This window comes from Dasypus novemcinctus, chromosome 10, assembly GCF_030445035.2.
Source record: "Dasypus novemcinctus isolate mDasNov1 chromosome 10, mDasNov1.1.hap2, whole genome shotgun sequence".
NCBI lineage: Eukaryota > Metazoa > Chordata > Mammalia > Cingulata > Dasypodidae > Dasypus > Dasypus novemcinctus.
The window spans coordinates 85615130-85637365 of NC_080682.1; the positions used below are offsets into that span (position 1 = coordinate 85615130).

Here is a 22236-nt window from a genome sequence, read left to right on the forward strand (position 1 = left end):
GTCAATGTCTTTGATATGGGTGGAGGGGTTAAAATCCTCCCAGCTCAGAGGGGGAAAATAATTTTCTCAATGGATTTGTACACCAAGCTACACGTGCTACAGCCATGTGTTTTTTGCCTATTTGTATAATTAAGTCAAAAGTAATTGTTATAAATATAGTTATGAAAGGCTTTATATTAGAGGAATTGGAATTCATTATAATCTCATTTTTTCCCTTTGTTAAAAGAGTTACTTTTTAAAACTTTTCCTGCTTCCCAACTTTATCTAGGCCTAGGGAAGAAGCAGGTTAGAAAGTTTGGGGTGATAGTGCCCTCTACAGGCACCCAACACAACCAGTTGACTGTGGTTTTTGTGTCTGGACACAAAAAGGGTCTTTGATTTTTCCTTGTTTGCTATAGAAGTACATCCAGGAAGCCAGGAATATGGGCAGCACCATCCGCCAGCCCAAGTTGTCCAACCTTTCCCCATCAGTGATTGCTCAAACCAACTGTAAGTTCGTGGAGGGCTTGCTGAAGGAATGCCGCAACAAGGTGAGCTAGGACTCCTCTGTATGTGCTGGTTCCCTGGGCTGCTAAAGTGAAACTTGAAAGAATACTTTCTTTTTTTTTTTAAGCTTTTTATTGTAGTAACATATATGCAATTAAAATTTTCCCTTTTTAACCACTTTCAAGTGTATAATTCATTAGTGTTAATTACATCGACAGTGTTGTGCCTACCATCACCAATATCCATTACACCAACTTTTTCAACACCTCAAACTGAAACTCTATACTCCTTAAGCAATTATTCCCCATTCTACCACCAGCCCCTGGTAATCTGTAATCTATTTTCTGTCAATGAATTTACATATTCTAGTTATTTCATGTAAGTGTCCTTTTGTGTTTCTTATTTTACTCACCATGATGTCTTCAGGGCTCATCCATGTTTTTGCATGAATCAGAACTTCATTCCTTTTGGATAATACAACATTTTGTGTGTCCATTCATTGATCGATGGACACTTGGGTTGTTTCCATCTGTTGGCTATTGTGAATAATGCTGCTGTAAACATTAGTGTACTAGAGTAGGAAGGTAATTGAGGAAGGGTATATATGCGGTGTTTTGAAATATAAATGGGCAGGTTAAATAAAATACTGCCCATTTATATTTCGAAACACCGCATATATACCCTTCCTCAATTACCTTCCTACTCTAGAATCCTGACTTACATGATAAAACTAAAAAAAAGCAAGGAAATAATTATCACTATATTTGTACCCCTAAACAAAATAATTTAGTTTTGCTTGTGTTTTCTTTTATGATTTACTTTTTCACTTAACTTTTATTTGTTCAATAACTTTATTTCAAAATCAAAATAATAAATAACAGAAAAAGACAGCTCAACAAGTTACAGAAACATTACTCCTAAAAAGTTCTTTCCAGGTACTTTTATTTTAATTGTATGTGTATGAGATGAATTTCACAATTAAGAAGTTATATGGAAAGAAATTTGCCAAAATGTTAAACGTTGTTGCTTCTGAATGGTAGGCTTAAGGATGGGGCATACGAATTTATAACATGACTAAAACCTACTTAAGAACTTGGACTCAAGATTCAGGCAGATTTAGGTTCAAAGCCAGATCTACTTCTTTGCTGTGTTATTTTGGGCAAGTTACTTTAGCTCTCTAGCCTCAATTTCCTTATCAGTAATTTGGGACTAATGATGATACTTAAAGGGTTGTTAGGAGGCTTAAATGAGATAATGCAATGCTTAGTACCATGACTTACACATAGTAAGTACTCAAAAAAAGCTGTGATTATCATTACATAGCTTGTTTTTTTTAATCTTTTTACTTGAAGCATTCAAAATTGAGTAAAAGTAAATTATTCTCAGGGTTTTTTTTGTCCCCTTAACAGGTACTTTTGATATATTCCTAGGATTAAATGCTTGAAGATTTGTTTAGTAAGATTAGTTAAGCAGTGAGAGTCAAAGAATGTCAGAGATGAGCATTACTATAGCGTTTTATTCAACTCTTTCCTCTCATGAAGTCACTTGCCCATGGTCCTACAACGGTGGTTGTGTTCTTAATCTCCCCCTTAATTAAACTTTTAAGGAATGCATTTTACTATAAACTTGATCTATATGATGGAGAATACATATACTCTATGTCCCTGGGACTTACTCATCTTGTCTATCTTAGCTTGGTGGATGTTCTGTATAGGCTGCCACAACTCTTTCCTGTTGCATGTGACCTTGCTCACTGCAGTTATCTAATCCTGTTGATTGATTCCTTGTAGACCAAAAGGATGCTGGTTGAGAAGATGGGCCGAGAGGCTGTGGAGCTAGGGCATGGGGAGGTGAACATCACAGGTGTGGAAGAGAACACCTTGATTGCTAGCCTGTGTGACCTCCTAGAGAGGATCTGGAGTCATGGGCTACAAGTGAAACAGGTAATGTCTAGCCTCTCCCTGCAAGCAAACATCCTTCCTGTTTTCACTTTCTAGCCTTCCCATACTCTGTCCGGCTGGCTAGCTTTGAAGAATGGTGCACGGTACTTGTGGAAATAATTAAACAAACAAATTAATGTAATCCAAACTCTTTATCCTTAAAAATAAACTTCATAAGTCTATGTGTTTGTTAGGCTTTTTAAAAATTACATCTTTTTTTTGTGGAAATAGAGTTAAAAGCCAACCTTATAGATTCTGTTTGGCAGCCAGCCCTACTTTGGAGATTGAGAGAAGTTGAAGCTTAGGAAGTACTAAACATGCTCAGAGGGCAGTTCATTGATTGTACATTCCCAGTGGAAAAAGGTCTATAATTAATATTTCTTTTGTATGCAGATGGTTTAACCATGCATGGAACATTCTGCAAGAATGTGGTAATGTATATTGTGTGGCCAGTCTGATTCTGGCTCCTCATTGACCATCTCCATAAATGGGTGGTCAGACTTTCATTGAACCTTACAGTCTTGATCAGCCCCTTTGCAAAGAGGAGTAAGAGTAATCCATGTCAGCCCAGCCACTGCTCTTTAGCTCCTGCCTTTGCTCTTCTTCCTCATCAGTGTAATGTCTATGAGCCAGGGGCTTTCTTCTTCTGACTTGGAGGGCCTAGTTTTGCTCTGGCCTTCTGACTTTTCAGAATCACTGCCTGTGAGGGCTTTCTGTAATCAGCTGTATTTAATGTGTGGCATTTGCTTATACTGTTAAGGGGGACTGCGTTCTTCCTTTGTCGAACTCTAAGCACCAAGATCTTGCCTCCCATTATCACTTGGGTCTACCAGTCTTCTTCTTTATAACAAGATCTGAAGAGATCTTTTGTTAAAATAGCCAACAGATTGAGGATGACTGAGCCCACACTGGACTGTGGAAACCCTACAAACATGTAAGCTAAGCCTAATCATAGAAACACAGCAAATTATAAAGGCCTAACACAGTGTCCTTACCAACATGTAGCTTAGTACATTGCCTCTGTTTTGCTTCTATTCCTTTTATTTGTTTAATGTGTAACTCTAAAACTAGACTGTAATTTCCATGAAGGCAGGGGCCATATCTTACTTACTCATTACTGTATACCCTGTATGTGTATAGAGCTATCATGAAGTGCTCAGTAATATGTCAGCATTCACTTCTTGAGTGCCCACTATGTTCTGGGCACTCTTCTAGATGGTGGGAGTATAGTGATGAATAAGACTAAGTTCCTGCCCTTTCAGGAGCCTACCTTCTAATGGTTTTGGTAAATGTTTGGTTGAATGGGTTCCTAGAAATTGAATTACTAAGTAAAAGAACATGAAGAGTATTAAGCTCTTGGCTTATCTTCTATATATATAGTATATATCTTTCCTAGTAACAGTTTATAGGAATTCTAAGTCTCAGTGTTGAACATGTATGTTGTTACAGATATTTGGTATTTTGATTAATAAAAAACTGGTATTTTCTTGTTTTAATTTGTGGTTTTTTGATTCCCATTGAGGTTGTAAGTGGCTTACAGGTTGTAGGAAACCCAAACATACCAAGTTTATTTTAACAACTTGCTAATCTATCAATGAGGGTTTTCTGCCATTCAAATGCTTTATTTTTTCCCCCAAAATACATCAAGTTGGTGGATGGGAACAAAATAGATCATCAGTATTCTCAAGGAATAAATCCTAAGGCTTTAAATCTTCAAATTCATCCCAGAAAATAAAATTTCCTTCAGGAAAGTGTAACTTCAAAAGTTAAATGATGGCTTCAGAAGGAGTCCCTGTAGCATTATTATTACGAGCAGTTCTGACTTTAGCTTGAATCCTAATGATCCACTTATTATCTGTGTGACCTTTTACAATTACTTAACCTTTCTGATTCTCAGTTTGCTCTTCTCTTAAAAAAACGGGAATAGGATTATAGGAACATTAAATCAAATATTGCATTTTAAGTACAATTGTAAAATGTCCTTTCATGAATTATAACAGATGTACTTCACTAATATAAGGTGCTAATAATAGGGTGGTATATGGGAACTCTATTTTATATATTTTATGCATGATATTTCTGTATACCTACAACTTCTCTAATAAAACAAAATTATTAATAAAAAATAAAGCCCCACCAAAACAAACAAAAATATTGTATTTAAAACACATAAGGCTTAATCCATAGCAATCGTTAAGACATGGTAGCATCTATTATTATTTTATTAGATACAAAACTAAAATCCTTTACAAAATTGTTATAAATTCTATTACTGAAACAAATTATATACAACATTTATATTATATCGATTATATAGCAACATTTACCAATGATCTGGTGATAATGAATAAAAACAAAGTACTAAAGGATGATTAGAAAGAGATAAAAAGCATTTGCTGGGTGGCCAGCTGGGCTCACTTGCTACCTAGGCAAATTGCTCTCTTGCATCAGGTTTGCAAATGCTATACAGATTTGTGCCTTGGCAAAGTGATGAGTTTCTATATCTCAGATACTTCAAACTGTACTGTCAGTAGCAAATCCTCATCCCTCATCATAATAATGACTTATTCTCCCCATCCTGTACTGAGGGCAGGAATGCCCTTAAATATTTTAGGAAATTCAGGAGCTATTACAGGATCTTTTAGATTGCTCTGTCTACCCAAGCTGACCTTTAACCAAAAGACCATTTAAAGGTTGACACATCATTTGCTTTTTTTTTCCTTGTCCGCTGGTTCCTTCCTATGCTGTCTTTGGCTATCTCCTTCCTATTTCCAGTCTGTTCCCTTCCTTTCCTCATTTTTCTCCTGGATTTTAGTTAGACAATGTACTTACATACAGTGCATCTAGGTCTACCTTGAAACAAGAAATAGTACAGACACTTTTTAACAAAAGCTCCTATCTTTATGTGCAATCTTTCTCTAACTTAATTCACTGGATGCTTTGGCCTCTGAAATCTAAACTGATAGGTATTTCTCCCTTGCGTTGTTTCCAGGGGAAATCAGCCCTGTGGTCCCACCTGTTACATTATCAGGAAAACCGGCAGAGAAAACTCACATCAGGAAGCCTCAGTACCTCAGGTAAGAAGGCCTTTTCACCAATGGAGAGAACTCCTTCCACCCACCTTGCCATTCCCAACTGGAGTGATCATCTGAACCAACTGTTGCAGGTCAATGAAACCTTTGCTCTGGAATGTTTTCTGTTTTAAATATGAAACCACCAGATTCTGAATCACAGAGCAAAGAAAAAACATGAGGTTTGCTTTCATTATAAATTTTTATACCCTTTTGATCACAGAGATAGATTTATATCAGCAAGACCTAAATTTAGGATCAATACAGATTTTATTGTGGTACTGGTATTCTTTGTTTGAAGCAAGCTATTTTTAGAGTCTTTTGTTTCATTTCTCTGTCACAGGCATTCAAATTATCTGTCATACTATCAAGAGAGCCTATTTGTCAGTGTCCTTTCTTAGAATTCCTCAAAGTCAAGACTGTTGGAGCAATCGTTTACACTTCCTTTCTGTTTCTAGTTTGATAAAAATGTGAGTTGGTACTCCAGAGATCATCTAGTCCAGCCCTCTTATAAGAGGAGGAAACTGGGGTCCAGAGAGGATTTGAATTTACTCAAGCTCACACAGAAAATTAATGGAAAAAGCCAGGTTGAAAACTAGGCCTCTTCCTGCTCCTGGTCCAATATCCTTTATGCCACTCTACAGTATCCCTCCAGGGCAGTGTCTCACCTTCCTTTACTTTCTAGAAGCATCTCTCCTTCACACATCATCCTTAATTTTCCCTTTTCTACCAGGGAGTATGTCTTTCTTAGATGTTTTTATCATTATGGTGAAGATGAGTTTAAGTGGGAAGGAAAGATAGGCATGAACTCAGTGCTGTCTTTGTCTTTGTACTAGTTGACAGTCAGCTAGCACTGAACATGGGGAGAATAGTTGGTTGAAAAACAGGGACAAGAACTCCCTAAATAGCTTAAGTTTTTGTCTGCTTTCTGGATGTGGGAGCAAATAATTTTCTCAGGAAGGCTAATGGAGTGATTACTAGGGAATAAATGCTACCCAAAAATTCTAGGCTAGCTGATGAAAATACTAAATTATAAACAGTGGGCTAGACATGGAGATATAAAGGTATCTTCTCTTTCCCTAGAAGTCCTAAGCATTCTGAACCCTGTTCTTTATACTTCCCTTGGCTCTTTTGGAGCCCATTTTGATGCCAAAGCAGGACATGAGTAGTAGCTCCAAGCAGAAGCACTGTTTCTGTGGATTATGATGAGAGCATACTGGATTAGGAGCCACAAGATCTGTGTTCCAGTCCTCATTTTGCCCCTTGATTACCTGGGCAAAGTAGCTAACCTTTCTGAAATTGTTTCCTCCTCTGTTAAGTGGGGATATTGTGATCCCTTTATTGGCTGTCTTATAAGTAGTTAGGGAATTACATGACATAATATGTAAAAGTATAAAATTTGCTATCTAATAGGTACTCAGTATTTATGAGATGTTTCATTGAAGTATTACCAAAACAATCATTTTCTGTGGCAATTTTTTATTTGAGATAAAGAACTGTTGTCAGCTGTTTGTATATTCAAATCTCTTTAAACATGACCAACTTTTGTGCTCTAGGAATACTTCTTGATTCAGAACGGAGGAAGTCTGATGCCAGCTCGGTCATGTCACCCCTGAGAATCTCCCTCATTCAAGATATGAGGTTAGTTTCACATGTAATAAGCCACTGAAATCCAGTTTTCACTTGTTACTTAGATATTCACTTTAAATAGCAAGATGTCATTGCGCTTGCCTGCTACAGCATCTCAGCTAATCAGGGTGCACTCTTCATTAGTCTTGTTGTACTTCAAGAGGCATTTATAGAACTGTACAAATAATTGGGTTTCCTGATATTTTTGGAGAATTATATTAGAGTGAAGGAACAAAGGAGAGTGGTTTAAGGTCTCAGGACTCTGGGATTCGCCTGGCTTTTTGAGGGCCTACTTTTTTCCCTTCCAAATTGTGGTGAGGCTACCTGGTAAAGCTTCATGCATTATCAGAATTTGGAAAACCAGAGAGAGATTCTCCCAGGTTGGGATAGGGCTGCTTCACCAGTCCTGTTGGCTTTACAGGTAAGGATTGACATTGACTTCATCTCCCATCCCACTTGCCACTTCCCTTCCCCATTCCCTCTTCAGGCATATCCAGAACATCGGGGAAATCAAGACTGATGTGGGAAAGGCCCGAGCATGGGTGCGACTGTCCATGGAAAAAAAGTTACTTTCCAGACACCTGAAACAGCTTCTCTCAGAGCATGAGCTTACCAAGTAAGGCCACTACATTTGAGGTAAAATCAAGCTCCTAAGAATGGTGGGAAGGAACTAGAAATCCCTGTTTGAGAAAGGGGTAGTATTCCATATGTCTTCACTGCTGTATTCCTTATGCATACAATCTGCATGTGACGTTTTTTCTGGTATTCTGTCCTTGCCCATAGAATAGTTCTGTGTATTGGTTCTCTCCTCTCAATCTGCATGCCCAAAAACAGTTTTCTTTAAGAGGTAGTAGGAAGGATGGAATCCTCGTTGAGGTTCCTTATCTTTTTCCTGCACACAGGCAATATATGTACTTCTTGGGCATAGAAGACTTCCTGTCTTGTGGAAGAAAAGACCAGAGAATTAAGAGGATATCTCTGAGCTATCCCTTTCTTGTTTTCTCTCCTGAGCCCAATGCCAGTCTTATGCAACCAATTTCTTCTTCTTTTTCTCTGGACCCTGTCTGAGTCCCCTAGAGCCACTGGAGCTTTCAGATAACCCTCCTAGATTCTCTTCCTCGATATCTTTCACCCAGAAAGAGGGAAGCAGAGATCTCAAAGTACTCCAATACCTAGGAGCCACTAAACCTACAGTTTCCTTCTCCAGATTTGATATGCCCTTCATTCTCTCTATATATAAGCTTCTTCTATGGGAGAAAGGGGGAGGACTGGGCTGTCCCCTTTCTTTACTTCTAAACTACCACCGCTTGTTGTTTTCTGTATATAATGTGCTTGAACTTTTATCATTGGCAAGCCTGTTTGGCTTCTTTTTTTGTCTTTTTTAGGGGTTCCTCAGGCATCTTTTTATGATGCCCTTTATTATGTGGCTTCTCTATGAATAAGGCAGAGGAGTGGATCTTGGGGGAAATTTGTGTAAGCCAGTTGACTAAACCTGCAGATTTTCCCTTATTGTAAATGAAAATATATTTTTAGACTGTTTATGGTATGTGTGAGCCATAATAAGAAACCAGCTTTAAAACTTGGATAGGTTAGAGGAATCACTAATCTAGGAAGAAATAGCACTTTTTAAAGCACTTGATTTTGTTTCCCTAAAAGGACAAAAAGCTTTAGGAATAAAATGTCAAGATTAGGAAGACAATTAAAAGGGAACAAGTGAGCATTTAAGTGTAGAGTTTGGAAGGGTAATGTTTGCAAGCTTTAGGAATAAAATTTCAGGATTAGGAGGACAATTAAAAGGGAACAAGTGAACATTTAAGTGTAGAGTTTGAAAGGGTAATGTTTGCAAGTCTGATGCCAGAGGACAGTTGTTTGCCCTGGAAGAGTCTGTAGTTGTAACTGTGTTGGCATCAGGGCCTGATGTAGGGCAGATGTCATTCCTGTGGGCCAGTATGGGCAGCATCTGTCAGAAGAGACTGCAAGTTAGCAGTAGGATGGAACAGAGAGAGGAAGGAAGAGGAGATCAAACACAAGAACTTCATGTAGTCCAGGACAGTGGATAGGCCCAGGTATATGAACTTAAGGGCACAGATGTTGGTGAGCAGGCTAGTCTTGGTTTCTGTAACTATGTTAGAGGAGATAAACTCAGAATGTACTCAGTGCATGGTACTTCTCACCTGACAGTCTGACCCCTGGGCTACTCCAGCAAGTAGGAAATGAAGAGTTTTACTGCCACAGATTGCGTTTTGGATGGGGTATAAGGAGAGAGAAGGGGCATTTCATCAAAACCCAGCCAACCCCTCCATCCTGCCCTCTCTCATACTTTTCCCTAACATGCTTACAAGCTCTACCCACATCATACTCTTCTCCCTTCTTAGGATGTCTTTTGTCCTATCTTGTCTGTACTTTGCATGACTGTCTTAGTTTGTCAAAGACTTCCAATGTAAAATACCAAATGTGGGTTGGCATTTACAGTAGGGATTTATCAGGGGAAAATATTACAGTTCCAAGGTTGTGAAAATGTCCAAATCAAGGCATCATCAGAAATGCTTTCTTACCAAGGTAGATCTTGTAGTCCTTCCACATGGTGAGGCAAGATGACAGGTCTGCAGGTCTTGTTACTTTTCTCCTGGAGGTCAGCTGTGGGCCATCAAGCATATGGCTTGTCTCTTTATGGGCCTCCTCTCTCGGCCTCAGCTGCTCTGCCTTCTCCCTGAGCCCAACTGTGGACAGTAATCAGGCATGTGGCTCATCACCTCAACCTTGAGCCACTCTGTGGGCCTAGCCCCTCAGAGGCCTCTTTCCACGTTTCTGTGCTTTGCTGATTACAGATTCTGGGACTTTCCTCAGCCTCTTGGGGCTTCTCTGTTCTCCTTCTCACACAGCAAGATCAAAGTGCCTGCTTCCTTTCTCCGTGTCTCCCTTTGAGTTCTCAGTTTATGTAAGACCTAGCAAGAGGATGGAGACCCAACCTGTGTCATGCTTCACTGATGTAGTCCAGTCAAAAGAGATCTAATCAAGGTCCCTTAACCAAATCTAATGCAATCGAAGGTTTCAGAGCCACAGGAATGGATTAGTTCAAAAACATAATCTTTTCTGGGATTCACCAAATTAAAACTGTCACCCTTTCTACCTGGTAAGCTCCTTTAGAGCCTAGTCAGAAGTTTTCTTTTTTTAAAGTTTGCCTAGACTCTCCCAGACACTTGGCCCATTCTTCCTCCAGGTACCCACAGCATTTGTTCCTCCCTGTTTTACCATTGAATGTCCTGTATCATCATTATCTGTTTGCTTGTTGCTTATAAAAATTTATTTTTATTGAGAGCATGAATCATTTACTTTTCCCAATACTGAGCACATTGCCTAGCACCTAGTAGATATTCAGTTACTACATTTAAAATGTATGTGTAACTGTATAGACCAGAGGATGAGGGAATCCCTGGGAGAATGTATCTTGATAGAATTTTTCTGAGTCTCTGTGGTTTCCAACTGGCCACCAACACTGTTTGCATTTTGAGATGGGTAAGATGGAGGCAGGGTAAGGGGAATATATATTGATGAGAACCATTAAACTTTGAGTTCTGGTTAGCTTCTATATCTAGTAACCCAAACTCTTTGCAGTAATACTGTGTAGTTTCCCCCCTACCTTGAAACTCACTTTGTAAGGCTGCCATGACCCCATACCATTCTATTCTTTCTCCCCTTACTTTTGCCAGGATGTTGATATACACTGTCCTCAGCTCTTTGCATGCATGTACTTTTTTTTCTCACTCTCTTATTTGCTCTCACTTGCTCTCTCTCACTTGGTGATCTCATTCATTCTCCTTACTTTTATCACCTCTAAGCAGATGACTCCCACATCTGAAGTTCTAGCTTTGACCTTTCTTCTGAGCTCCAGTCCACATTTATTTCATGTGAATATCTTACCTTAAGAGAGAACAAAACCAAACTTCAGAGTCTTCACCATAACTACTTTTCTCCCTTATTTTTTGTTAAATTTGTCACTACCATTCTCTAAACACCCTTCTCCTAACCTTACCTAGTTCAGACTTTGGAATCAGTTTTGACTCCTTGTTTTGCTTTACCATTCACATCCACATCCACATTTCAATTCCTTTTGCCTCTGCTCCCATCTGTCTAATTATTTTTACTGCCACTGCTTTCATTTAATCCATATTCCCCCCCTTTTTAAAAAAGATTTATTATTTCTTTCTGTACCCACCTTGTCATTTGCACTTGCTACCTGCTCTCTGTGTCTGTCTGTTGTGTGCTGTCTGTGTTTTTTAGGAGATACCTAGAACCAAGCCTAAGACCTCCCATGTGGGAAGGAGGCACCCTATCATTTGAGCCACCTCTGCTCCCTGCTTGTTTTGTCATTCATTGTGTCTCCTCGTTGTATCTCTAGGTTGCATCATCTAGTTGCATCAGCTTGCCATGCCAGCCCATCACATCAACTCACTGTCTTGCTCGTCTTCTTTAGGAGGCATTGGGAACGGAACCCGGGACCTCCCATGTGGTAGGCGGGCGCCCATCTTCTTGAGCCACATCCACTCCCTCCCCCCATTCCCCTTAATCCCTCATGCGCAAGTTGGTCATGGCTCTTTCTTTACTTTTAGGGCAAATTGCAGAAACCCATAAACCCATTATTTCTAGGGCAAGTTGCAAACTCTAGCCTGGATATTTAGAGCCTTCCTTTGTTTGACTCTAGCCTAACCTTTCAGCCTCATTGATAACTGATCACTTCCCAACTCCAGCCAAACTAGTTTTCATACCCTGTCCTTCTCTTTCCTCTATATCACTTACATTCTTGCTATCTTTCAGATACTTATTTTAGAAAGCCTTCCAGGACCATTGCAATTTATGACTTTAAATTCCCAGATAGAGCCTGTCATTGGCATCTCATTAATGGGCAGTCTTATACGGTGGCCTTTATCTGATTTATTCACCTTCTGTACTTGAGGATCTGTGCTTCCCTCCCCAACACCTATACACATTGGCCTTGAATTATCTGCTGAGAAATCTATATAAACCTCACCACAGTGATTGCAGTCTTGGCAACCAGTACATTTGCCTTCTTTTGTTCTCTGTGTATTTCTCTTGTTCAGAGCCTGGGCATTTGACTCTCTTTGTCCCCTCTATATAGGGAAGATGCTGTGCAGTTGCATAGGACCCAAAATGTCAGGCAAAGGAGTTGGTCTTTGATGAATAGGCAGTAGGGATAAGGGTTGGGGTGGGAGAAAGTTTGAAAAGAGAGGAAGGACATGATCTGTACAGCTATTCCTCCCCTGTGATCTGGATCAGAGACAGTCTTTGAAGTTGTCCTGGGTTTACATTCACATTCAGAGTAGTGGTCTGACTCATGAATTTCAGGTCTGCTGAGACCTGGTAATAAATGGTGATCACAGATCTCTTTTGTCATTGCTTGCTCACACACCATATACTAACCCAGCTAGAAGCCTGAGAAGACCTGTGTCAATTCTGATGGAATTCTATTCCATCTTCAGTTTAGCAAAGAAGAGTCCGTGACCACTTTACACTTAGACATTATAGTCACATCAAACCCTGAACCAAGGTAATGTTTGATTTTCACTGTTCCTTCTGTAGATTAAGTAGTTACCCTTCAGCCCTCAGTGAGATGAGTAACTAGCTATGTTCCTTTATAGGGTGACCTAAAGAACTTGAGGCTTGACAGATTTGTACCTTAGCTGTCTCCTTCCAGGGCTGAATAATTCTAGCTTACTTGACCTCCGTTTGGTTGGAAAACTGATGTGTTGCCTCCTCTCCTACAGAAAGTTATATAAGCGCTATGCCTTCCTGCGCTGTGATGATGAGAAGGAGCAGTTCCTCTATCATCTCCTCTCTTTCAATGCCGTTGATTACTTTTGCTTCACCAATGTCTTCACAACTATCTGTGAGTAGCCCTGTGTTCTCCACCAGACTTCTCACTACCAGTTTTCATGAACCTGCATGAGGCTAACTCACTGTCCCCTTTTGAAAGAAAGAATATTACTACTTGTGTTTTTTTTTCTTTTTGATTTTGTGGAGAATGAGGTCCACTTGCCCTCCTTAGAAATTGTTTTTCCTCTGAAGCTTCTGGTTCTTGTTCTGAACTGGGGAGCTCAGTTCTTTTGGCCATTGTATTGCCAGTGCTGTCCTCAGCACATCTCTGGGATCCTAAGGTGATGAAAGTAGAGTGAGATGGGATAGTGAAGTTCACTGCTCTACCTTCACACCTGTAAAGAATCCCCCTTTTGTCTTGGGCTGAGAGATATGCTCTGCATCATGGAATGTTGCAGACCAGGCCAAAAGGAAAAACAGCTCTTTCTGAGGTAGCAGAAAGAATGCTTCCAGATGGCATTAGGAGGTTTGGGTTCAGGCCCTGCTCTCCCTTAACTCATGATGTGTTTGTGAGCATATCCCACCCCTGTTATAAGCCTCAGTCCCTCTGTTTGCAGAGTGATGAAGAGGGTTTAATACAGTCTAACTGTATTTTTGATGCCAGGATTTCCTAGTGGCTTGGGGGTAGTCTCTGAATTTGCCCCATGGCTGGTTGTTTGGCCACTTCTCAGTAGTCTCAGTAGCATGGACTCTTGCTTCTATTTGACACCCTTTTTCTCAGAGATTAAGGCTGTGGGCTATAATACAATCCATACTGGGTTGGAATTCAGGAAACCTGAGGCAATTATTTCCCTCTCTGTACCTTGGAAATGTTGGAATTGGGATTGTAATACCTACTAAGAATGTTATTCTCTCCAAAAATGTTATTGAAGTCTATGAGATGATAGATTAAAAAGTGCTCTGAGAAGCCATTCAATGCAGTGTGAGGAGATGGTGATATTCTTTAAGAAACAGTTTCTCTGAGCCTTGCAGATGGACTTGAATTTTTGCTGTTTGGGTGATTCATCCAGGAAGAGGTAAGACTGACTAGGAATTGGCTGATATTCTGAGCCAACCAGGGACTGGGTTCTGGAGACATGACAATCATGCCCACAGACCTGGGATAGATTAAGACCTCCTCAGGTATGGAAGTGATTCCTGATCCACCTCATGCCTTTGTGGCTTCCCCTGCACAGTGATCCCATACCACATCCTGATCGTACCGAGCAAGAAGCTGGGAGGCTCCATGTTTACTGCCAACCCGTGGATCTGCATTTCAGGAGAACTGGGTGAGACGCAGATCCTACAGATTCCCAGGAACATGTTAGAGATGACCTTTGAGGTATGTGTTATCCAGGGCCCACAACTCAGGCTCTGTGAGGATCTGAGTCAGCAGTGGCTGCTTTGGGAAGTTTCATGAAGGCCTTGCTCTGTGCAGTTTTATGTATCAGTACAGCCAGTCTGTCCTGAGATCATCTGAAATAGGAACTAAGGATTGATCCTGAGGAGTAGTGAGCCTGCCTTGGTTAAATAGTCACTGGCTGGAAGGCACTTATGCATCTGAATTTGCATACTTATCTGTCTGTGGTGTGTTGAGAAATCTCCAAGAGTTCCTTCAGCTGCTAACCCCAGGAGTTCACAGACCTATGAACTGCAGGCTATTGTTCATCTTCCAGAGCCTTCTGCTCGCATGTCCTGTTCTTCGTCTAGGTAGTAACATCTTCTCAGCAATGACCCAACTTGTGTGATAATGTTCTACCACTAACCCTGGAGATGGGTGGAGCTATGAGCTCTGCCTCTGCAGATAATGAGGGGCCAGGTTGCAGGCATTCAGTCAGATTTATGCCTCCAAAGGTTGGAGGAGGCAGCCCCAGGAGGGCCTGTGTAGTTTCCAGAAAAGAGGTCAAGCCTGAGAACTGTGTGGGTTTTCTGTTCTTCCAGGCTCTCAGCTTTACTGCTCTTTTCTCCTATTTTTCTGACCTGTTCCATCCTCTCTATTTGGCTACTCTTCCACAGTGTCAGAACTTGGGGAAGCTTACTACTGTACAAATTGGCCATGATAACTCTGGATTGTATGCTAAATGGCTGGTGGAGTATGTGATGGTCAGGAATGAGATCACAGGACATACCTACAAGTAAGTGTTCCCTCAGCTATGCCCTAAAAAAGTGGGGTATGGTGTATCAGGGACTGTCTTTCGTGTTCGCGTATGTGGAGTTGTCAAGGAGACCCTGTGGGTTGTGATAGGTTGAATTTACTTCCTGTTTGGCTCTGCGTTATGTACCTGAAAAGAAACAGGAGGGTTTTCCAAGTGAAGATATTTGGTATTGTTGTACACAGGTCCCAGGCTACTGATGCCACTCAGGTGGCTGCCCAGATGACATACAGTGGGATCACTGAGTAAGGTCTTTTGAGGGGGTCCCTAGCCTTGTTTCATAGCCTATCCCCAGGAATTGACTTTGTTGATGTTTCTTACTGAGCAGTAAGGGGAGGGACACCAGAGGGGTTGGCAATTCTGACAGGCCATTGACTGACCTTCAGGTTTCCGTGTGGCCGGTGGTTGGGAAAGGGAATGGACGATGGAAGCCTGGAGCGGGTCCTCGTTGGGGAGCTGCTCACATCTCAGCCTGAGGTAGACGAGAGGCCATGCCGGACACCACCGCTGCAGCAGTCCCCCAGTGTCATCCGGAGACTTGTTACCATCTCACCCAACAATAAGCCCAGTAAGCAGGAGGAAGAACTGGGCCCTCATGCCACAAAACCTGGGGAATGAGCAGATTTCTGTGAGCCTAGATCCCACCTCTGCAGTTGCCTCAGGAATGTGACAAAGCAGCCTCAGGCATTTGTTACACTCCTCTCATGAGTCACTGGGGATATTTGGCACCCTCTTTAGAGGCCTGGAAGGAAAGGAGGGAACTTAAACAGCCCAGTACAGGTGTTCTGTACTATTTGTGTATAGTGGGTCTCCTTTCTGGCGTTCTTCGTACTTCCTAGGCTTCACGGCCAACTCTTGGTCTTCTTTTGATTGCCAGAAATTCCACAGTAAAATGGAAAATGAATTTTATTGGCATGTCTTAGAAACAGAGCTCTAAGGTCTTGGCTTTTGCTATTTTGGGAAGAGCTAGATCAGCAAAGCTGATTGGTCATGAGCCATCATTTCCCAGGGTCCAGGCTGCCCAACTTCATCCATGGACCTTCCCTATGTCCTCAGTTTTCTGCTCAGTCAACTAAGCATCACTAGCCTCTGAGATTGGTTAGGGATGTCTCCTTGATTTTTATAGAGTTGAATACTGGGCAGATCCAGGAGTCCATCGGGGAAGCGGTTAATGGCATTGTGAAGCACTTCCATAAACCTGAGAAAGAGGTAAGCCTTCCTAGCCTCTAAATTCAGGGCCTTATGTTGAGTAAGGGGGAATAATCTTGTTTTTCCAGTTACCTTGTGTTCATTCAGACTAATGTGTAATCGCCAGTCCAGAGTTCTGTAGATTGTATACCTCAATTAGTTTAAAATTGAGCAGATTCCTTCCTTGGGAGGCACCTGCTTCAGGTGGCCCTGTTTTCCCTCTACACTGAAGATCTAGTGGAGTTCCTCGGCTCCTATTGAACAGTGCCTATTCTAGCCCTAGACTTGCCTGGGTCTCCTTGAACAATGACTTCACAGGCTTTGTCCCCCTAGTGGGGAATGTCCTTGTATGTGATCCGTTATCGTTTCATCCATTCATTCAACAGCTATTCATGGTGAGCACTATACCAGGTGCTGGGGAAAGCAGACAAGTTCTTACTTTCTTTTGCTGCCTTCCCAATTCTGGGCTATGAGTATGAGGGTGCAGTGGTGGGTGGGTGGCTCAGCTGAGGTATTGTCCTTGACACTTGTTTCTTTATGTAGCGAGGCAGTCTGACACTGCTACTCTGTGGAGAATGTGGTCTTGTCTCAGCCCTGGAACAGGCTTTCCAGCATGGATTTAAATCACCCCGGCTCTTCAAAAATGTGTTCATTTGGGATTTCCTGGGTAAGTTGGGCTAGGGTGTGAAGGCAAAAAACATACAAAGGCATAGGTAGACTTGCCAACATAATGTGAGTCCTGACCACTGGCCTTGGCATCTGCAGTGCAGAACCCAGTCAGACTTCTCTCAAATGTGAGCTGATTGTGTGCTCTGTTTTTCCTTGAAGGAATGATGGAAGCCCCTATCTCCACCCTACTCACTCCTCACTTCCTGAGAAATGGACAGAAAAGATTGTTTTTAGGCATCTATTATATAATTTGGACTTAGTCCTTGTAGTTCCAAAGACCAGTTAATAGCTCTGGAGCCCAGGCCTTGCACCATGCCCACTTGGAGAATTATTATGTAAGAAGCGACACTCTTAGAGGTTTTTTATCTTCAGACTATGGACAAAGACCATCTTTATAGCAAGGGCCATATAAATAAATTTTTAAAAATAGGGACAGGAAACATAAAGATCAGTGATGTCAGAATACTCAGGTTATTTTCATAAAGTTAACCACATGGACTCGGAGAAGTTCATTACAAGTGACCTACAGGACAGGCAGACAGTTTGGTGTTGAGCACCTTTGTCACTTAAAAGCCTTTCTCTTCTTCACAGAAAAAGCACAAACTTATTATGAGACATTGGAACAGAATGAAGTCCCTGAGGAAAATTGGCAGACAAGGGCCCGGAACTTCTGCCGATTTGTCACTGCAATCAACAATACCCCTCGGAACATTGGCAAGGATGGCAAGTTTCAGATGCTGGTGTGCTTGGGAGCCAGGTACTAATTGGGGCCCAGATCTCACAGCAGCCAGCCTTGAAAGTGGTGCTGGAGGCCAGGTGTGGTGCAGGGGGTGGGGAGTGGCTAATGACTGGGTGTCCTTAGGCAGGTAGTCTTGGAGGGCTTCCTAGAGGTCCTTCATTTCCTTTGTGTACCATATATGTGCATGGTATCTGTGAGGGTAGAGATGAGAATGAATGTGTTATTGGGGGTGAAAGGGCATATTTTGGTGAAAAGGATTGAACCCCATTGGGGAAATTGGAACAAACTTTAGTCATTCTTTCAATAAATATTTGAATGTTCCAGGCCTAATATAAGGTGTGATGGGAATAGAGCTGAATAAAGCATGATCCCTACCTTTTAGTAGTTAACTTGTCCCTAATTAATAAAAAGTTGTGAGGGGCCAATAAAGAAGTATATGTTCATAAATTTTGCTGAAAATGTAGAGAAAGATCAAAGATGGCTTCAGAGAGGACATATGAGGTGAGTTTTAATGGAGAGGTAGAACTTAGAAGGGAGTTTTAACCAAAAGGAATTAGCAGAGAGGTGCTAAAGGAATCAAAGGATGTAGGGTTAGGACATAACACATAAGATATGGAAAGGTCAGTAGTAGGAAACACAGATGAAAAGAAAGGTAGGGGCCTTGAACTTGGACAGAGGAAAATTCTGCCATATTGCGATGAACTTGGTTAATCAGGGGGCTGAAATAATAATCTGATATCATGGGTGGTATACATCAGAGTGGGCAAGATTGTTTGGGGTATTCTAGTAGGTCATGTGAGGGATTATCAAGTCCAAGTAAACCTAGGGGAGTATGAGGCCCATATTTAGACCCTGTGAGGGGAGGAAGTTAGCTTAGGAGTTAAAAACAGACTCTAGAACCATGCCCGCCACTTACTGTGTGTCCTTGGGCAAATAACCTCTCTTTACTTCAGTTTCTTCATCTATAAAATGGGGATAGTAATAGCACCTACTTCATATCATAAGGTTGTCGTGAGAATTAAATCTCCTATAAAAGTCCCTATCACATACTACATATCAAGTGGGTGTTAGCTATTCATGTTATTCCTGGTGGTTGGTAATTATGAGGAGAAATGATGCTCTGGGAGAGATTGGCTGTTGAGATGGAGTGATGCTGACTGGAGCCTGGTGTCTAGGTGGGTGATGGGATTGTCGAAGGAGGGAAAGGAAGGAAGACTTAGTTCAAGGAGTGTTAGAATTGGTTTTCCCCATGGCCTTTCACTAACCCTGTTTTTTCCCTTTCTCTTGCCTTCTGATCCATCTGGGTTGGATCTCATCCACTCTGCCAGAGATCACCTCCTACACCACTGGATTGCCTTGCTGGCTGACTGCCCCATCACCGCACACATGTATGAGGATGTGGCACTGATCAAAGACCACACACTTGTCAATTCCTTGATCCGTGTGCTGCAGACATTGCAGGAGTTCAACATCACACTGGAGACATCTCTTGTCAAGGGCATTGACATCTGACCTCCCAGTACCAGCTAGCAGCAGGACCGAGAAAGACTCCCAACCTGCAGCTCTGACCCTTCTTCCGAAAGGGACTTAGGAGAGTTGTGCAGGAGACAGAGAGGAGATGTATACTCATTGTAAAAAGAAAACTAGAGGATTTTTGGAATAAATAATCTATTTTAGAGTTTATTTGCTGATTTGCTTTTTACAACACTTTCACATGAAAGAATGATAGGGAGAGGGAGATGAGGTTGGTGCTGCTTATTTTGAAGCTGGTGCCCGCCCTCACCATAGCCACATGCTGGGAGCCTGCGGCCTCCCTGGACTGAGCCTGCGGCGCTGTGTGTGGGGCAGTTCTGCTTCTTCACCCCGTCGTATTAATGAGGCCATTCCACATTGTTTTTAAACTAATGTTTTCTATATTAACATTATTATGAATATTTGACTTTCATGGGCCACACATAGTTGTGCTGAGCAAGAAGCCCCATGCGCCAATCAAAGGGATTTTTAGTAGTTCCTCTAAGCAAGCACTGATGAGTCAGTCCCATATCTTTTCTGTTTTTGTCAGTATTATTTGGGAAGGAGACATGCCAGGATCTATCACTGTGCAGAAAATCACATTTCCTCTTGGCACATAGTCGCACAGAAATAAACAAAAACATGTTTTAACAGGTTTGTTTGTTTTTTAACATTTTATTTATTTAACCCACCATTGTGTGTTTTAAGTCTTTTTCTTTTTTTTTTTTTTCTTTTCTACAGGAAAGAAAAAGCTTGTCACAGTCTAACTGGCTATATTGTTATTATATTTATGTTATTTTGCAACTTAGAAACCAGCTACAGTATGGCCCACTTAATAAAAACACCTGAAACAAAAATGTGTGGGTCACTGATTTTTATGGGAGTTTGTGAGCAGTGGGTAGCAGGGGGTGTAGTTTGGCCAGTCTGAGAAGACTGAGCTGTACTATTGCCTTTCTCATTGCCTCACACTGTAAACTGCCCAGGATGCTCCTGAGGGCTGATGTCTCCTGGGTCCTTCTCTCTGCTGGCTGTGTCAGGAGCTGGCTATTTGAGAGGGTTGTGGACAAGGGTTATTTCTCCATTCCCTAGACCACTGAGGTAATGAGACGTGACCAAGGTTGCAAAGACTGTCATTTGACAAAGACAGGATGGGCCAATTCTTGAGGGGGTAAGGGAAACCAGTTGTGGGAACACAGGGCCCATGAGACTTTGTTTCCCTTTGAGGAGAAAATCTCTTGAGGGGAGAGTTTGCTCTTCCAGAGCTGGCAGGTGGTAGAGCTTTCCAAGTGTCCTAAGACCTTGGTTCCTTTGATTTTATTCTTCAAGCTGCTTTGGCAAGAAGCTCCAAGTGTAGCAAGAAAAAGCAGAACTCATACCAATCAAATTTTATGCTTCCCTGATTTTTCATGTGCTGTTCACTCTGCCTGGAGTGCCCTAACTTCATTTATTTCCTGTCCATTGTTCAAAGTTTACTTTAGGTGTCAACCTGCTATGAAGTCTTCCCTAAATTCCTCCTGTGCAGAATTAATTGCCCCCTCATTGTTTTCCTGTGGATTCATAGATGTTGGCATCTCCTCTCTAGGTTGTCATTGCCCACGTTCATGTTGGGCAGAATGGATCTCCTGTTCATCTTGATCCCTGGTGCCTGTCAGGTGGTGAGTGCCTACTAAAGGGAGGGTTTTTTGAAGAAAAGACAGGGAAGCTGTGCAACATCCTGCCGACAGGGGGCAGAAGTGGGCTGTGTGGCATAGGCTGCCTGAAGGCTGGAAATCTTAGTTCTGGACGTGTGAGAGGAGGTGGGCAGCACCCCTGGAACAGGAAGGGGAGCATGGAACTCAGCTGTATGTATGCATGTTGTGGGCCTGAGCTTAAGTTTACCTTAAACTGGGTGCTTAACACACACACCTCTCCCTCTTTCCTCACAACCTACAAGCAAGTATAGACTATTCCTGCCTAATAGGTGAGTTTGGTCACTAGCCAAAGACCACACAGTTAGTAGTTTGCAGTTACCAAAACTATCTCACTCCAAACTTTTCCATCAACAACTACTCCCTCATTTGATTCAGGTCTGTGCTCAGATGCTGTCAGAGAGACCTACCCAGACCACCCTAAAGTAGCAACAGAGCTCATCACTTTTAAATCCCCTTATTCTTCTTTGTTTTTTGTACTAGTACCTATAAACATTCCCCAAGTATTTATTAACTCTTAAATAAAAGTTTTATGAGAGAGGGACTTGGTCCACTTATTTCACTGAGTAGCATTTGGTACATGGTAAGTTCCCAATACCTAACTGTGGAATAAATGAACTCATTGGCAGTGGTTAAGATCACAGGCTCTGGAGCCTTAGGTTGAATCTTTGCTACTGTGACCTGGGGCAAACTACATAACTTCCCCGAACCCCAATTTACCCATCTACAAATGGGAATGATAATAATAGCTGCCTCATAAGCTTGTGGGGATAAAATTAGATATATGCCTAGAACAGTGTCAGATTTGTAATAAGCTTGATGAATGTTAGTTGTTATTATCCCATGTCAGGCCCTGTGCTTGTTCCTAGTATATGAAGATGAGACTCAAGATCCTGCCCTCGATGAGCTCAAAGGTAAGTTCAATAGGGGAATATTACATTAGGAGGAGTATTAGCCACAGTGAGTTCTGCTCAGGGCTGAGGATTGTCAGAGAAGCAGACATTGTGTGGAGAAAACAGTGTGAGCAAAGGCTTGGGCATAGGGAAATGCCTGCCAGATTTGGAAGCTTGGAGAAGAGTCTGAGATTGGGGAGGGCTGACGGATAACCCAGGGCCTAGATCATTGTTGGTGCAGAGTAGATGTGGATGTAGTAAATGAATAAACACATGATGTAAACAGCCATATCACCAGTATGTGGCATGGTACTGTTGCTCTGGGCCCTCCTCATCTGACATGAGAAATGGAAACCTGTGGTCAGAGCACATCTGTTGGCTGGGTAGGATAAGGTGA

At 41.7% G+C, this 22236-nt stretch overlaps 1 protein-coding gene across 3 annotated transcripts in view; it reads left to right on the forward strand.

The window, feature by feature from the left end:
- DENND5A (DENN domain containing 5A) overlaps window positions 1-20115 on the forward strand; it is a 115020-nt gene extending 94905 nt beyond the window's left edge. For all 3 annotated transcript variants that reach the window (XM_004470256.5, XM_004470253.4, XM_071218216.1), the window contains 13 exons: window positions 399-530; window positions 2277-2429; window positions 5419-5503; window positions 7054-7138; window positions 7614-7742; window positions 12910-13031; window positions 14194-14339; window positions 15014-15132; window positions 15537-15718; window positions 16277-16359; window positions 16882-17005; window positions 17599-17764; window positions 19075-20115. In XM_004470256.5, the coding sequence (XP_004470313.1) occupies window positions 399-530; window positions 2277-2429; window positions 5419-5503; window positions 7054-7138; window positions 7614-7742; window positions 12910-13031; window positions 14194-14339; window positions 15014-15132; window positions 15537-15718; window positions 16277-16359; window positions 16882-17005; window positions 17599-17764; window positions 19075-19258 (1710 nt within the window). In that variant the 3' untranslated portion in view covers window positions 19259-20115. The remainder of the gene's footprint in view (window positions 1-398; window positions 531-2276; window positions 2430-5418; window positions 5504-7053; window positions 7139-7613; window positions 7743-12909; window positions 13032-14193; window positions 14340-15013; window positions 15133-15536; window positions 15719-16276; window positions 16360-16881; window positions 17006-17598; window positions 17765-19074) is intronic.
- The last annotated feature ends 2121 nt before the right edge of the window (window positions 20116-22236 follow it).